The 12500-nt window shown below is 48.9% G+C and overlaps 1 protein-coding gene across 1 annotated transcript in view; it reads right to left on the reverse strand.

Annotated features, from left to right (window-relative positions):
- Positions 1–9293: 9293 nt before the first annotated feature.
- The window catches only part of RAI2 (retinoic acid induced 2), a 60552-nt gene continuing 57345 nt past the window's right edge, over positions 9294–12500 (reverse strand). The window contains exon 2 of the mRNA XM_068533246.1: positions 9294–11263. Within this exon, the coding sequence (XP_068389347.1) occupies positions 9662–11239 (1578 nt within the window). The 5' untranslated portion in view covers positions 11240–11263 and the 3' untranslated portion in view covers positions 9294–9661. The remainder of the gene's footprint in view (positions 11264–12500) is intronic.

The following is a 12500-nucleotide window of genomic DNA, read 5'->3' on the forward strand; positions in this document are numbered from 1 at the left end:
AAAGCACATTTGAAGAAGCCACCTTGTTCTGAAGCATAGTGAACCAGATGATTTAAAAGAATCAATCAGTACGTCTTTTTTTTTTGCAAAGTGAATTAGAGATTCCAGATATTTCTGTGTTGTATGCCTGGATTTCCACATGCTAGTTCAGAAGGGCATACTTGTACTGTCCCTGTGGGTTCAGTTCAGTCCACACACGTTTACTGAAGGCCCCCTAAACGCCAAGCACTGTGCTAGGCATGTGAGATACAGGGTACTTGACCTTGGCCCTAGAGGAGTTTATGGTGTAGTGGGGTGGAACGAGGTGGACAAGACCATGTAAGTACGCACATGCTGCTGTGGGGGGCAGGAGCTGGCTCCTGGCTTACGCTGGAGCTTAAGTCCTGGAAAGTTTTCGGGAGGAGGTGTCGTTTGGAGCTAAATCTGGAAGGATCAGACAGAGTAAGAAGGTGGGCAGGAAGTGTCAGGCCACTCAAGAGTAGAACTACAGAGGCCTGTGCTGGGAACTGTCAACCTTCTGTGTTCTTGGAGCTTATACATGGGGGAGGGGGCACGCGGGGAGCTCCAGCCACAGAGGCAGGTGGTCTGGGGCCTGCTCTCAGGAGGCCTGGTGTGGGAGGCCTCTGCGGGGTATGAGGGTACATCTAACAGCAAACGCTTTTAGGCAGCAGAATGATATGGTGAGACTTGTTTTTTACCAAAACTATTCTGGTGAAGGTACAGAAGAGAGATTTTGGGGGGGCTAAACATGGAGACACAGGCCCACCCAGTTCGGAGGCCATTTCAAAATGGCCTTTGCCTAAATTTCATCTGGACAGAGGATCATGTGGGTTGAGTCAAGGACAGAAAGTGTAGAGGAAAGGAATGATGGATCTGAGGAATATCAAGGAGGCAAAGTCAGCAAGACAGGGCATGTGGGAGGTAAAGGTGAAGGAGGAGCCGTGGAGGATGGCTCCGCATTTCCCACTTGGGCAACCAGGGAGGGGGCGGCAGCAGAGCACAGGCGACGCGGTGGGATCTGGGCCAGGGGCGAGGAAGAGAGAAGCTGAGTTAAGTTTTAGGGATGATGAGTCTGAGGTACCTCTAGGACCACCCTGTGAAGATGGCGGGTTGGACCTTGGGTATTTGAATCTGGAGAGAGAGAGAGAGAGAGGATGAGAAAGGGATAGAGGGAGGGAGAAGTCAGGGCTAGACTAGAGATAGGGAGGAAGAAACACAATAAAGATGTTGGAAATGACTAGGGGAGCGGATGAGGTCCCCGTAGGAGAGCACGGGAATGAGAGCTGTGGGCCCGGGACAGAGCCTGCGATGGAGGGAGAAAGAGAAAGAGGTGGGGCGTCAGCGGCAGCATCTGAGGAGAGGCCAAAGGAAGAGACAATCAGAGAGGCGAGAGGATGCAGAGAGAGACGTGCCTGGAAAGCTAAGGAGGGAGAGTGGGGTAAGAGCATCCCACACCTCTGAAGGGTCGGGAAGATGAGACCTGAGAGGCAACCAGGGGTCCCTGGGTAATTATTGTCACCTGTAAAATTCAACAGAAGCAGCACTTCTGGGAGTTCTTTTAAAAAGGGAAATAAAGAAAGAGAGGGAAGGAGGGAGGAAAGAAAGAGAGAGAAAGAGAGGGAAGGAGAAAGAAAGAAAAAGAGAGAGAGAGGGAAGGAGGGAGGAAAGAAGGAAGGAAGAAAAGAGAGGGAGGGAAGGAGGAAGGAGGGAAGGAAGGGGAGAAAGAAGGCGCTTCAGTAAAACACTAATTAAAACTTTATTAATTTAGAAATTTGCAATGTCTCAAGTGGGCTCTACTGGATTTTAACCTTCATGGTGGCAACCAGGGAAGGATCTAAAGAGTAAACAAATAGGACAGGTGGGCTGTAAGTGGAGTGTCTAAAACACAGTGTCCTGTCCGTCTGGTGCTTGCACTGATTGTTCTTGACCAAGATCCAGAACAGGCCCAAAGCAGAAGGGCCTGACAGTGGCCAAGCCCAGGGCAGGGGCCAGTATAGCCATCAAGTGATAAGAAAGTAAAGAAGGCACTCTGTGTTTCACTTCAAAAAGCAACTGTGGAGGCTTTCCCAGCTACTCTGCACTGTGGGCCAGAAGCTGAGGACCCAGCGATCATTTCCATGTCAAGAGTCTCTCTCAGGGAGCTTGCGGCCTGAGGGCCGGAGACTGGCTAGGTAAGGTGGGAGAGGCCTTCCCTAGCAGTGTCACTCCCCTGCAGTGGGTCTCAAGAGAAGCATGCGAAGAAAGGAGCTGGGGAAGATCTTCCCAGAGGTGGCACTGGGGCCAGGCCTCGCAGGGCGGTGAGGAGACACTTGCCTGGAGAGTGGGGACCGTTTCATGCTGTGGGTCAGCTTGTGGATGAGAGCCAGTTGGCCAGCAGCAGTTGTCCAGGCATGCCCTGCTGTCCTGGACGCTGAGAAGGGACACAATTGGAAGAGATTTTTTTTTTAATGAAAAAGAAGAGAGGCACCAGTGTGGAGGGGGCACTGGGGACAGGAGGGCCAACGCTGTTGGAGACAAACAGCCTCCCTTCCCTGCAGAGCCTGGAGGGCATCGTGGCCCTCCAGCCCAGGCCAGGCACCGAGGGCAGAACAATGACTGAGTCAAGGAAGGGCTTCCTCTGACAGATGCTTGATGCATTTTGAAAAGACTCCCATTGAAAACAGTTGCAGTAAAAAGTCTCAGAGCTTAAAGAATTAGCTCTTCATCATCTGGCTCGCCCACAGCCTGCTAGTGGCATTCCCCAGCCACACAAAGAAAACAGTTTTCATCCACTCTCAAGTACCTTAGGAGCACCATTCACTTACAAAGAGTTGATACCCTCTTTACAAATAATGTTAGCCCTGTGTTAAGACGATTCCCCCAAGGACTTCTGCCAGGCAAGACCTTGTTAGCTGGTTTCCATTCGTGTACTACTTGCAATCATAAAGCTGCATTAAAAAAAAAAATCACTTGTTATCAAAAAACGATTAACTCCAAGTGCCGGCCTTGCCTCAAGGAAGACTGAATTCCTGAGGGCATTCTTGTCTCCAGTGTGTGGCCACCTTGGGGGCTGACACCTGCCGACATCCTGTAATCTGTAATCACGGGGTGAGTTTTTGTTTTGCAAGGACAGCACTTGGATCCTTGGATACTTGACTGTTTCTCTGGTCTGGAACCCAGCTCCCCTTCCAGGGCAGGGAATGATGGTTGGGAACCTGGCCCCCTAATTCTGAATTCAGACGTCATTAGACCATACGTGGCCTGAATGTCCCTCCTACTCCTGGATAGGACGTAAGATGAAATAGCAGAAGGCACACTGCCCTGGTGTCTCGAGTCCCGAGGGAGCAGGTGCTGAGGGGGACGGGGAAAGCTGCCGCACTGGGGCACGCTGGCTCCGCCATCGCGCAGCAGCTTTCCTCAGCCGCGAGGGCAGGCCCTGCAGGGCCCGGGCCGGTCAGGCGGGACCCCAGACCAGCACAGCTGCTGCTCTGTGATGTTCTAATATACAGGTCTTCTACATGTGATTTCCTCTGAAGTAAGAGGCCTGTGGCCAAATATAGTTTGAACCCTGGTCGAGAAATGGTGAGGACCAAACTAAAGGACTGGGAAGGCCTGCTCCAGGCGGACCACTTGGAGGAAGGGATTCCAGATTCCAAGAAATGAGGCATGGTGGATGATGTTCCAAGCAAATTTCTGACCGTAAAGCAAAACCTGGGAAAGTCAGCTGGGTGGGACCCAAAGGGAAGTGAGGATGTATTACAGGCATATAACCGATCAAAGATGGGCAGTAACCATTCAGTTCTAGGAGGCTTTGCTGCGACCCACAGGCACTTCCCAATTTCTATCTGGGGTTCTTTTATTATTTTTAAAAAGATAACAGCTTTATTGAGATAGAATTCACATGCCATACAATTCAACCATTAAAAGTGTACAATTCAAAGTTTTGTTCCGTTTTTTAGCATATTCACAGAGTTGTACAATCATCACCACAATCAATTTTAGGACATTTTCACCACCTACTTGGAGTTCTGACTCTACAAAGTAGACGGAGAGATTGGGAAAAGAGCAACCCAGATGACAAAAGGAGTATAAAGCTGGAGCTCAGAGAGTGTGAGAGGAAATGGGACTTTTGAGTTCAAGGGAAGGACGCTGAGAAAAGATCTGGTGTTTAAATAGGAAACTACTCAAAGGAGGAGATTTGGCCTTTGTTTCCATTAAGGACAAACAAAAAACTGGCCGGATCACAGCAAGAAGGATTTAGGTAAAACATAAGGGGAAAAAAACACACCCAGCTTCCTGGCAATGTTTGTAAATTCCTGGGTTATGCTGCCCTTGGAAACAAGACTGATGAACAGCCGTCACGGGGTCCTTCCAGTTTCATGGTGTTGGTAAAGTAATGAGGCATCCCTTCAGAACTGGCTGAGTGAGTGCCTGCCCTTTTTGTGACAGGGAGTAGTCTTGCTGAACCCCGTTGACTAGGGAGAAGCTTCTAGAGGACCGTGTTACATACTGGATGAGTGATGGCCCTTTGGATGGATGAATGGAAGTTCCCAATAACAGTTTCCTGGTCAGATCAGCCTTGAGGTAGTAAACTGGAAAATATGAGTGGGGCCCCAGAGATCAGAGCCACAGATCTCTCTTTCTGCTTGTTTCTTGATTAAATTCATTCTTCAAAGAATTTTTGAGCTCCTGCTGTGGACCAGGTGTTAGACAGATCCTAGAAATAAAGTAGTGGTTCTCAACCAGGGGTGACTTTGCCCCCAGGGTACTCGTGCCAATGTCTGCAGACATTGGTGTTGTCACGGTTGGGGCAGTGGGAGGGGTGATACGGGTAGCTCATGGATAGAGACCAGAGGTGCTGCTAAACATACCGCAGGACAGCCTCACGACAGGGGACCATCCAGTCCCAGATGCCAAGAGTGCCGAGGTGGAGAAACCTTGAGATACATAAGCTTCAGTCCCTGCTTGCAAGAATTCGGTCTGTTCATTGTGGTGCTTCTTAATATGGCTTGAAATGTGTCCTAATGAAAATTTCTGCATTGAAGAAACTCTTCCAGTTCCTTATTTGAAGAGTTATAAATAAAACTGAATTCCTGACACCATTTGGGACTGACAGCATGGTACTGTCAATGTAAAGGGGCTCATCGCATTCTTACTAATTGACTGGGTTATCAAACCGTAGATTTAAAAAAATGATTTAGCAGAGGGAGGACAGGATCCAGGTGGCCTCTACCATCGTTATCAGCAGCATGAGCCTATGCTTTTGAGTGTCCATACAGGATACACTTGGATGGAAAATAACCTACAAGTTGGGTTAATATAGTAAACCTCAACAGTTCATCCCCTTTAACTTGAACTTGTTCATAATTTTGGCAGAGCATAGCTAAAATCTCACTTTGCTGAAAAATCTCCTGGCCTAATAACAGCTGCAGATGGATTATTTGCAATATTTTGGAACTAGTTCTTTCAAGTACTCATACATACTACTTACTATAAAATAACCAATATGGTAATTAAAATAAAATCTCAATTTATTAAAACGGCACCCTGAAGACCTCAAATACACCCTATTTTGTTTCACTGATGTGGGAGGTCAGTTATTTGACCTGGTGGTAGGTAGTGGGCTGTTCTGGAAAACTGCCTTTTCTATTTAATGAGGAGTAAAGTCGGCCAGAATGACCTCTAACGCTTTTTCCCCCTGCTGTTAAAGTTTTCAGCTTAGCAGCTTTTGAGTGTGGCCTTTAGAGGCTTGGCATCCGCACCCTTCAGCTTGAAATCTCCCCTTTACCATTGTGCCAAGTGCTCTGGGCGTTCCAGTTAACTGGAATGGTCTTGAAAATAATTGAAAAAAAAATCTGTAATTCAGACTCTTCATTAATTCATACTGGTTTTTGCCCCCAAAGGATCCAAATTCCTGTGGGTTCATCGGGCTTCAAACCCAATATTTAAGAATCATTGCAAAGTACATATTTTTCAGTCGTTGATGCTTAAAAACTGAAAGCAGAAAACTCTTCTGAGCCTCAATTTTCTCACTTGTAAAATGAAATCTAAATCCTTTCCTGCTTTATTAATTAGGCTATTTGTAAAGATAATGATTATATTGACATACTCTCTCAGTAATCGGCAACCTTCTTCCTCCCTTCCTTCTTCTTCGAGTTGGGAGTTTTTACCATTGCAGACATGTTTTTTTCATGCTTAAAGTGTGAGAGTTTTGCCTTTGAATCTAAACAAATGTTTGACCTCACTTTAGAATTTTCTACTCACTGTCAAGGACTTCCTTGGTTAGGATAGTAACTGTATCCTCTTTAAATCTTTCTTTTTTTCCCTCTAGATCAACTAGTTTTTACTTTACCAGGAGGATCACTACCCCCAAATATGAATGTTAGTAACTTGTTCCAATTTTTTTTCATTTCTGAACTGAAGCCAACTGAAGCCATCTTGACAAGTCTGAGCAAATGTCAACATTCCTGGGGACTAATCATATTTCCTGAAAGACTCTGAAAAGCTGTTCTTTAGGCTAGTTGGCCAAAACATTTTTTTGAGAAGAGATGGGAAATTAAGTCATGAGAAAAAGCCTGATGGAAATCCTGCATGGCTGAAACCTGAAAGTAGGTTAGCTGGAGACGGTTGTGAGGCGTGGGGCACTAAGAGTGACCATAGCTGGCCGAATCAAGCAGAACCGTGACGGGGCCTGAGTTTGCCAGTGGCCTCCTCTATGCGCCCTGTGGGAATCACATGTCTCAGACCAGGAAGCATGGGTCCAGGATGATGGTTCTTACTTAAGGTTTGTGTGGAAGGCTGCAAACTTCTGACTAGGAAGGGAGAGTGGGACTGAGCCACCAGGGATGAACCCTAGCCTCACTCTGGTACAACAGCAGGCCCTTCGCCCTTCTCCTGATTCCCTAGCAAAGTAGATTCTGGTTTCCACCAAAGGCTGAGAGGGGGGCAGGCAGAGGATGTCACTGCCCCTGTAGCACAGCCCGGGTCCCAGCACAACACTCTCGTGTCTAGTGTTCGCAGATCTCACTGAGCACGTCTCCCGACTCGACAGCCGGTCCCCAGAACAAAGGCCTCTCTCCGAAGAGCCCAGTGATGAGTGGCAAGGCCCATGGATGGGCACGGCCGGGGCGGGAGCAGAGGCCTGTTCCAGGGCTGGGGGGTGGCCCACGCTGGCTCAACACCCACGGTTGGCGGCGGAGCCAGCACTTCTCACCCAACCAGAGCTGACATCTGAAGAGAAAAGGGCATCTCCAGATATAACAAAGAGAAATTCGCAGCCTCATGTTTATAATGTGATTACAGGTTACAAATGCCTTCCTTTCCACCTAGATGTCAGTCAGTCAGCTTTAAACACTTGCTTCTAAAGGGCCAATTGAGAATTCTGTTTCCTCAAAGACAGATAAGCGCAGCTTTTCCCAGTACATTGTGAAGACAGGGGCCCTGCTGGCCGGTGCAGAAAGGCTGCCTAGCACTGCAGGGGCAACAGAAACAACCACAAACATGGTGAGAAAAGGACAGCAGGTGAATGGGAAATGCTAGTCCCTAGGCACATCTGTGTTGGTTGTATATGAAACTGGAATACACACGCCATGCTCAGGAAACATGGCCAGAAACCCACAATGGGAGTAAAACTGGAAAAGACGGCCCCATGCAGAAGCTTAAAGGATGGTCTGGCTGGTGTAAGAGAATGGGACTAGTTAGCCTCATGAGAAACAACTATTTGGTTATTTCTCATCGTGCCACACTTTGAAAGAGAAATTGTAACAACACAGGCAAAGAGCAGGAAAAAGAAAGTCCAGTAGGGGGGTATGGGTACAGGGCCAGCTAACACCGTAACCCTATACACGGAGGGCCTGGTAATAGAAGAACAGTCTCGCAACTGCTTTCCCTCCTGTTCGTGTTCATGGTAACAGCTGGATGCATGCTAATTGCAAGAAGTGAAAGGAAGAGGCTGAAGTTTAAAAGCAGGCATGCTGTAATCAGTCTCTCGCCAGCACAATTTCAGACCCAAGTGTGCTGTGCCGCCTAGCAGGTCTATTTTAAACGTACACTCACAGTTCCTCGTTGGTGTGGATGGCTTCGTGCTGTTCTCTTCTTCCAGGTGCATTGCTTCTGTCCATCGAGAGATGGTTTAACGGCGGGTTCTCAGCCTCAGTGCTGTGGACATGGGGATTGGATCACTCTCTGCCGTAGAGACTGCCCTGTGCACTGTGGGATGCGGTCTCTGCCCACCAGGTGCCAGGAGCACCCCCCTCCCCAAGCCATGGCAACCAAAAGCGTCTCCAGGCATTGTCAGATGTTCCCTGGAGGGCACGATCACCCCCAGTTGAGAATCACTGGGATAAATTAATAAGGAATGGCTTTCTCTTCCCTCCTCGACCCCACTCCCAAACATCTCTACCCAGGGCCGGGAACTTACATGAGACACCTCCTAATCCACCGGACTTCCCTCTTGTTCTGAGTGGCCTTCGGTAACACTTTTGACTTGCAAGACTATTAGTCATTCAGAACAGTGCTCCTACTACCCTTGAAGAGAAAGTCCTTTCAGCTAAATTCTGGGAGGAGGGAGGAAAAGAAGCAGGTAAATTTCCCTTTAGAGACATTTGTCTGTTTTAGTCTATGGAAGGTTTCAGACAGAATTCTGCACATCCAGGGTCTCTGTGAATTAGAGGGGGGGATTGGGTACTTGAAACTCACCTCCCCACCCCCTCCCTTTGCCACATTTTTACAAATGAAGAAAGGGGCCAGAAGGGGAAATGACTTGCTCAAGGTCATACATATTCCTAATCCTCCTTTTCTTTCTTTTTTTAAAACATCTTTATTGGAGTATAATTGCTTTACAATGGTGTGTTAGTTGCTGCTGTATAACAAAGTGAATCAGCTATACATACACATATATCCCCATATCCCCTCCCTCTTGAGCCTCCCTCCCACCCTCCCTATCCCATCCCTCTAGGTGGACACAAAGCGCCGAGCTGATCCCCCTGTGCTATGCGGCTGCTCCCCACTAGCTATCTATTTTACATTTGGTCGTGTATATATGTCCATGCCACTCTCTCACGTCGTCCCAGCTTACCCTTCCCCCTCCCCGTGTCCTCAAGTCCATTCTCTATGTCTGCATCTTTATTCCTGTCCTGCCCCTAATCCTCCTTTTCTGAGGACATAGGCCAATATGATTCTTCTTTGCCCAATATGCCTGAAGAGCTTCGGTCTCTAAACACGGATAACTTGCAGTGCTTCACAAGCGACAGTTTTGGCCAAACCATGCCAGCTCAGGAATGCAGATTTTATAAATGATAGAATACTGCAACCGGTTAGTGCAAACAAACATTTATTGTGAAATATTCATCCTACCCTTTATTAGGTATTACATCATCAAAGCACTTTGTGGCAATGAAAATAGCTTTTTTACCCCTCTGATTCACCCAATATTCCATTAAAGCTGCAAAAAATGTGCAATCTGCTTGAAAAATAGGTTGCTCTTATTTACTCATTTGTGAAAAGTCAAAAATTAAAAAAGAAAATGAAACTTGCTTACAGGGCCTCTAGAGCCAATTTGCCTTCCCGCTTCCCAGCTACTCCCCAAAATAATTAACAAAGATAATTTGTTTTAAATGCCTTTTTATAAAACCAATGCACCTTTCCCCATATTATAATCATAAAAATTTTAAAAAGCCATTATTTACTTTCTTGGAAAAAAGGTGGCCAGCCGTTGTTTTTTGATTGGGAGCATGTGTATTTCCTGGGAGTTCACTTTCTTTAACTTTATGCTCCGGTTTTTGACGGGTTTCCTAAGGGGCTCCGTGTTTCCCATGGACTCTTCTCCTGGACTGTTGATGTCATAGCCCTGAAGCATGGAGTCTTCTCTTTTGAAGGAGAAGTTTTTGGTGGACACCCCCGAGAGGCCTTTGATCTTGCCACAGAAGATGGTAGGCACAGTGTCTTCCACGGAGACGATCACCTTGGCCGCCTGGGACTCGCTCACAATCTCAATGTTATTTTCAGCCTTGACCTCACCGCTGGGCTGGCTGGGCGGCTCGGCGGCGTCGCTGCTGCCCATGTGACTATCCATCACGGCTGAGGCCTCGTGGGGCGTGGCGGGGGCAAAGGGCACTTCCGTGCCACTGGGAAGTTCCTCCATCACAGTGTGACCTGGGCTGTCCACTGACCCGCTGCTGTCATACAATGTCTCAGGGGGAGGCTCAGATTTCCGGTGGGCTGCCAGTGACAGGTCTAGGGCTGCATCTTGGCACATCGGGGGACTGACTTCGCCAGCCTTGAGCCAGGGCACCGACTTCATGGAGAGATCCAGGGCCTCGTTCTCACTCCCCATCTTGATGACGGTGTGGCGGCCGAGCTGGAAGTACTCCCTCGGCGGGAGGAGGTCGAAGGGCTTCAGTTCCTCCTTCTGGAGAGGGGTCTGGGTGCCTTTGAAGGGGTGTAGGCCGAAGGAAGATGGTGGCTTTCGGAAGCTGGGGCTGAACTTGGATTCAGGACTCTGAGGCACCGGGATAGGGATGGGGATGGGGACCGGCACAGGCAAGGGGACGATCACAGGGTAGGGAACCAAGAGGGTGGCTGGCGGGACCAGGGGGGACAAGGGGGAGTTAAAGGGCTGGGGGGGCACAGGGGCGTATCCCGGAGGAGGCTGGCAGGGTGGAGGGCCGAGAGTGCCCTGCGAAGGAAACAAATTCTGGAGCACGGCTTCGAAGGGCAATGTGGGCTCCTGCGGCTGGCTGGGGATCCTCAGGTCCAGGAGCTGGGGCTGGGCCTCGGGGTCCTCGGCTCCCTGGAAGAGGTTGTTGTGGATGGCGCTGGAGGAGCACGGGGCCTCCTGTGGCAGGACCAGAGGGGAGTTGAGGTGCTGGAAGACGTGCTGCTCCAGCACCACCGGCAGCTGCACGGGGCCCTGTGTGGTCATGACGTAAGTGGCGTTGCCGTTAGGGTTGAGCTCTGGCGCGGAGCTGCCCTCCACCTGCATGTGAATGGGCATCACCACCGGACTCTCCCCGAGGCACAGGGGCTGCAGCACAGTGGCCGCTACCTTCAGAGCCACGCCGCTCTGGGACTCAGCCGGGGGGTTCAGAATGGACGGGGCCGGCACGGTCACCAGGGCCTTCTTTACCAGGTCGGTGGAGTTGATGTTCCAGGCCTCAGTGGTAATCAGCTGGGCCATGCCATTCTCCAGTCTGTTATTGGTCAAGGCAGGGGAGGAGTCGCTCATGTCCATGGAGAGGTTCTGGGACTGCAGATCGTCCATCACTCAGCTCTGATGCCACTCGGCCTGCAACACAGAACACACCATATGAATCTTCCTTCCGAGACTATTTATAATTGCCTTGAGAGCTCTCTCTACATCTTCTAAAAGTTTCCACATCTTAGTTAACCGGAGAGCACACCCATCTCTCTGTGTATACATACATGTTACAGATATTTCCTAATATATACGAACACACCCATACGATCAGCTGTGCGTGGACAGCCCCAATTTAACAGACGATTAAACTATAAACACAGATGACGTAATGACTAAATAGCCAAGTGAGGTTAAACAGAGTATTGTGAAGCCGAATACTCACTCAGCTTATATGTTTAGCCTGCAACAAACACAAAGTTTCATTCCACATTGTTCTATCGGACAGTTAAGATATGCGGGGATTGGACTTGTTCAAATTCAAATATGCAGCAAAGACGTACTTTCCTTTAAGAAAAAAAATAGAACCCTGTCACTTTAGAATATTGTATGAAGTTGGAAGGGGGCCATGCCAGTTATGGAAAGCATTTAAAAAACTCTTTGTAGCAGCAATAATTCTTCCAAAAGAGGCTTGATGAGAGGAACAGCAGTGTATTTATACAAGGCTCATTACAGTTGTCTCCCTCCAACCAGTGACACCCCCTTTCCTCCTGTAATAGGAAAAGCCACTCCGAGGAGCAAGGTGAAGACAGGATAACTTGCACGAATGCTCATTGGGTCCAGCGTCACTTTCCCCATGCCGTCTGTCTGACCCGTGACCTGTCTCTCCTAACTTCTAGCTGCCAAGAGGAACAGATGTTGATGAATCTAGGGCTGGGGAAATGGAACCCCTGCTGGAAACAAACATCCTCAAAGGTGAGATATACTTTCTTGATGTCCGCGGCACCACTGGCCACCTCCTGAGAAGCCAAAGAAGCCCAGCGCCGGTGCTTCCTGGAGGAAGCAGGGCTGCAGCTGCGATATGGCTCTCCATGGAAACGCGTCCATATTTAGCCTTGTTACCATGGAGAAGGCAGGCACCATGTCTAACTCGGGGATCTGTGCAGCCCTGGAGTCTGGTTGGGCTCAATAATAATTCAGTAATCCTCAGTCTTGCTGGGCAGGCCTTGGGCAACTCCGATTCTTGACCTCACCTGTCTGAGCTGTCTAGACTTTCGTCCTGTGGTCAACTTGCCCTTCTCTCCTCACCCCGAAATTACCAACACAACCTCCAAAACAAGAGAGGCGGCCCAGCACACCATGGGATTAGAAGTGAACAAATGAGGCC

This window comes from Eschrichtius robustus, chromosome X (genome assembly GCF_028021215.1).
Source record: "Eschrichtius robustus isolate mEscRob2 chromosome X, mEscRob2.pri, whole genome shotgun sequence".
Taxonomy (NCBI): Eukaryota; Metazoa; Chordata; class Mammalia; order Artiodactyla; family Eschrichtiidae; genus Eschrichtius; species Eschrichtius robustus.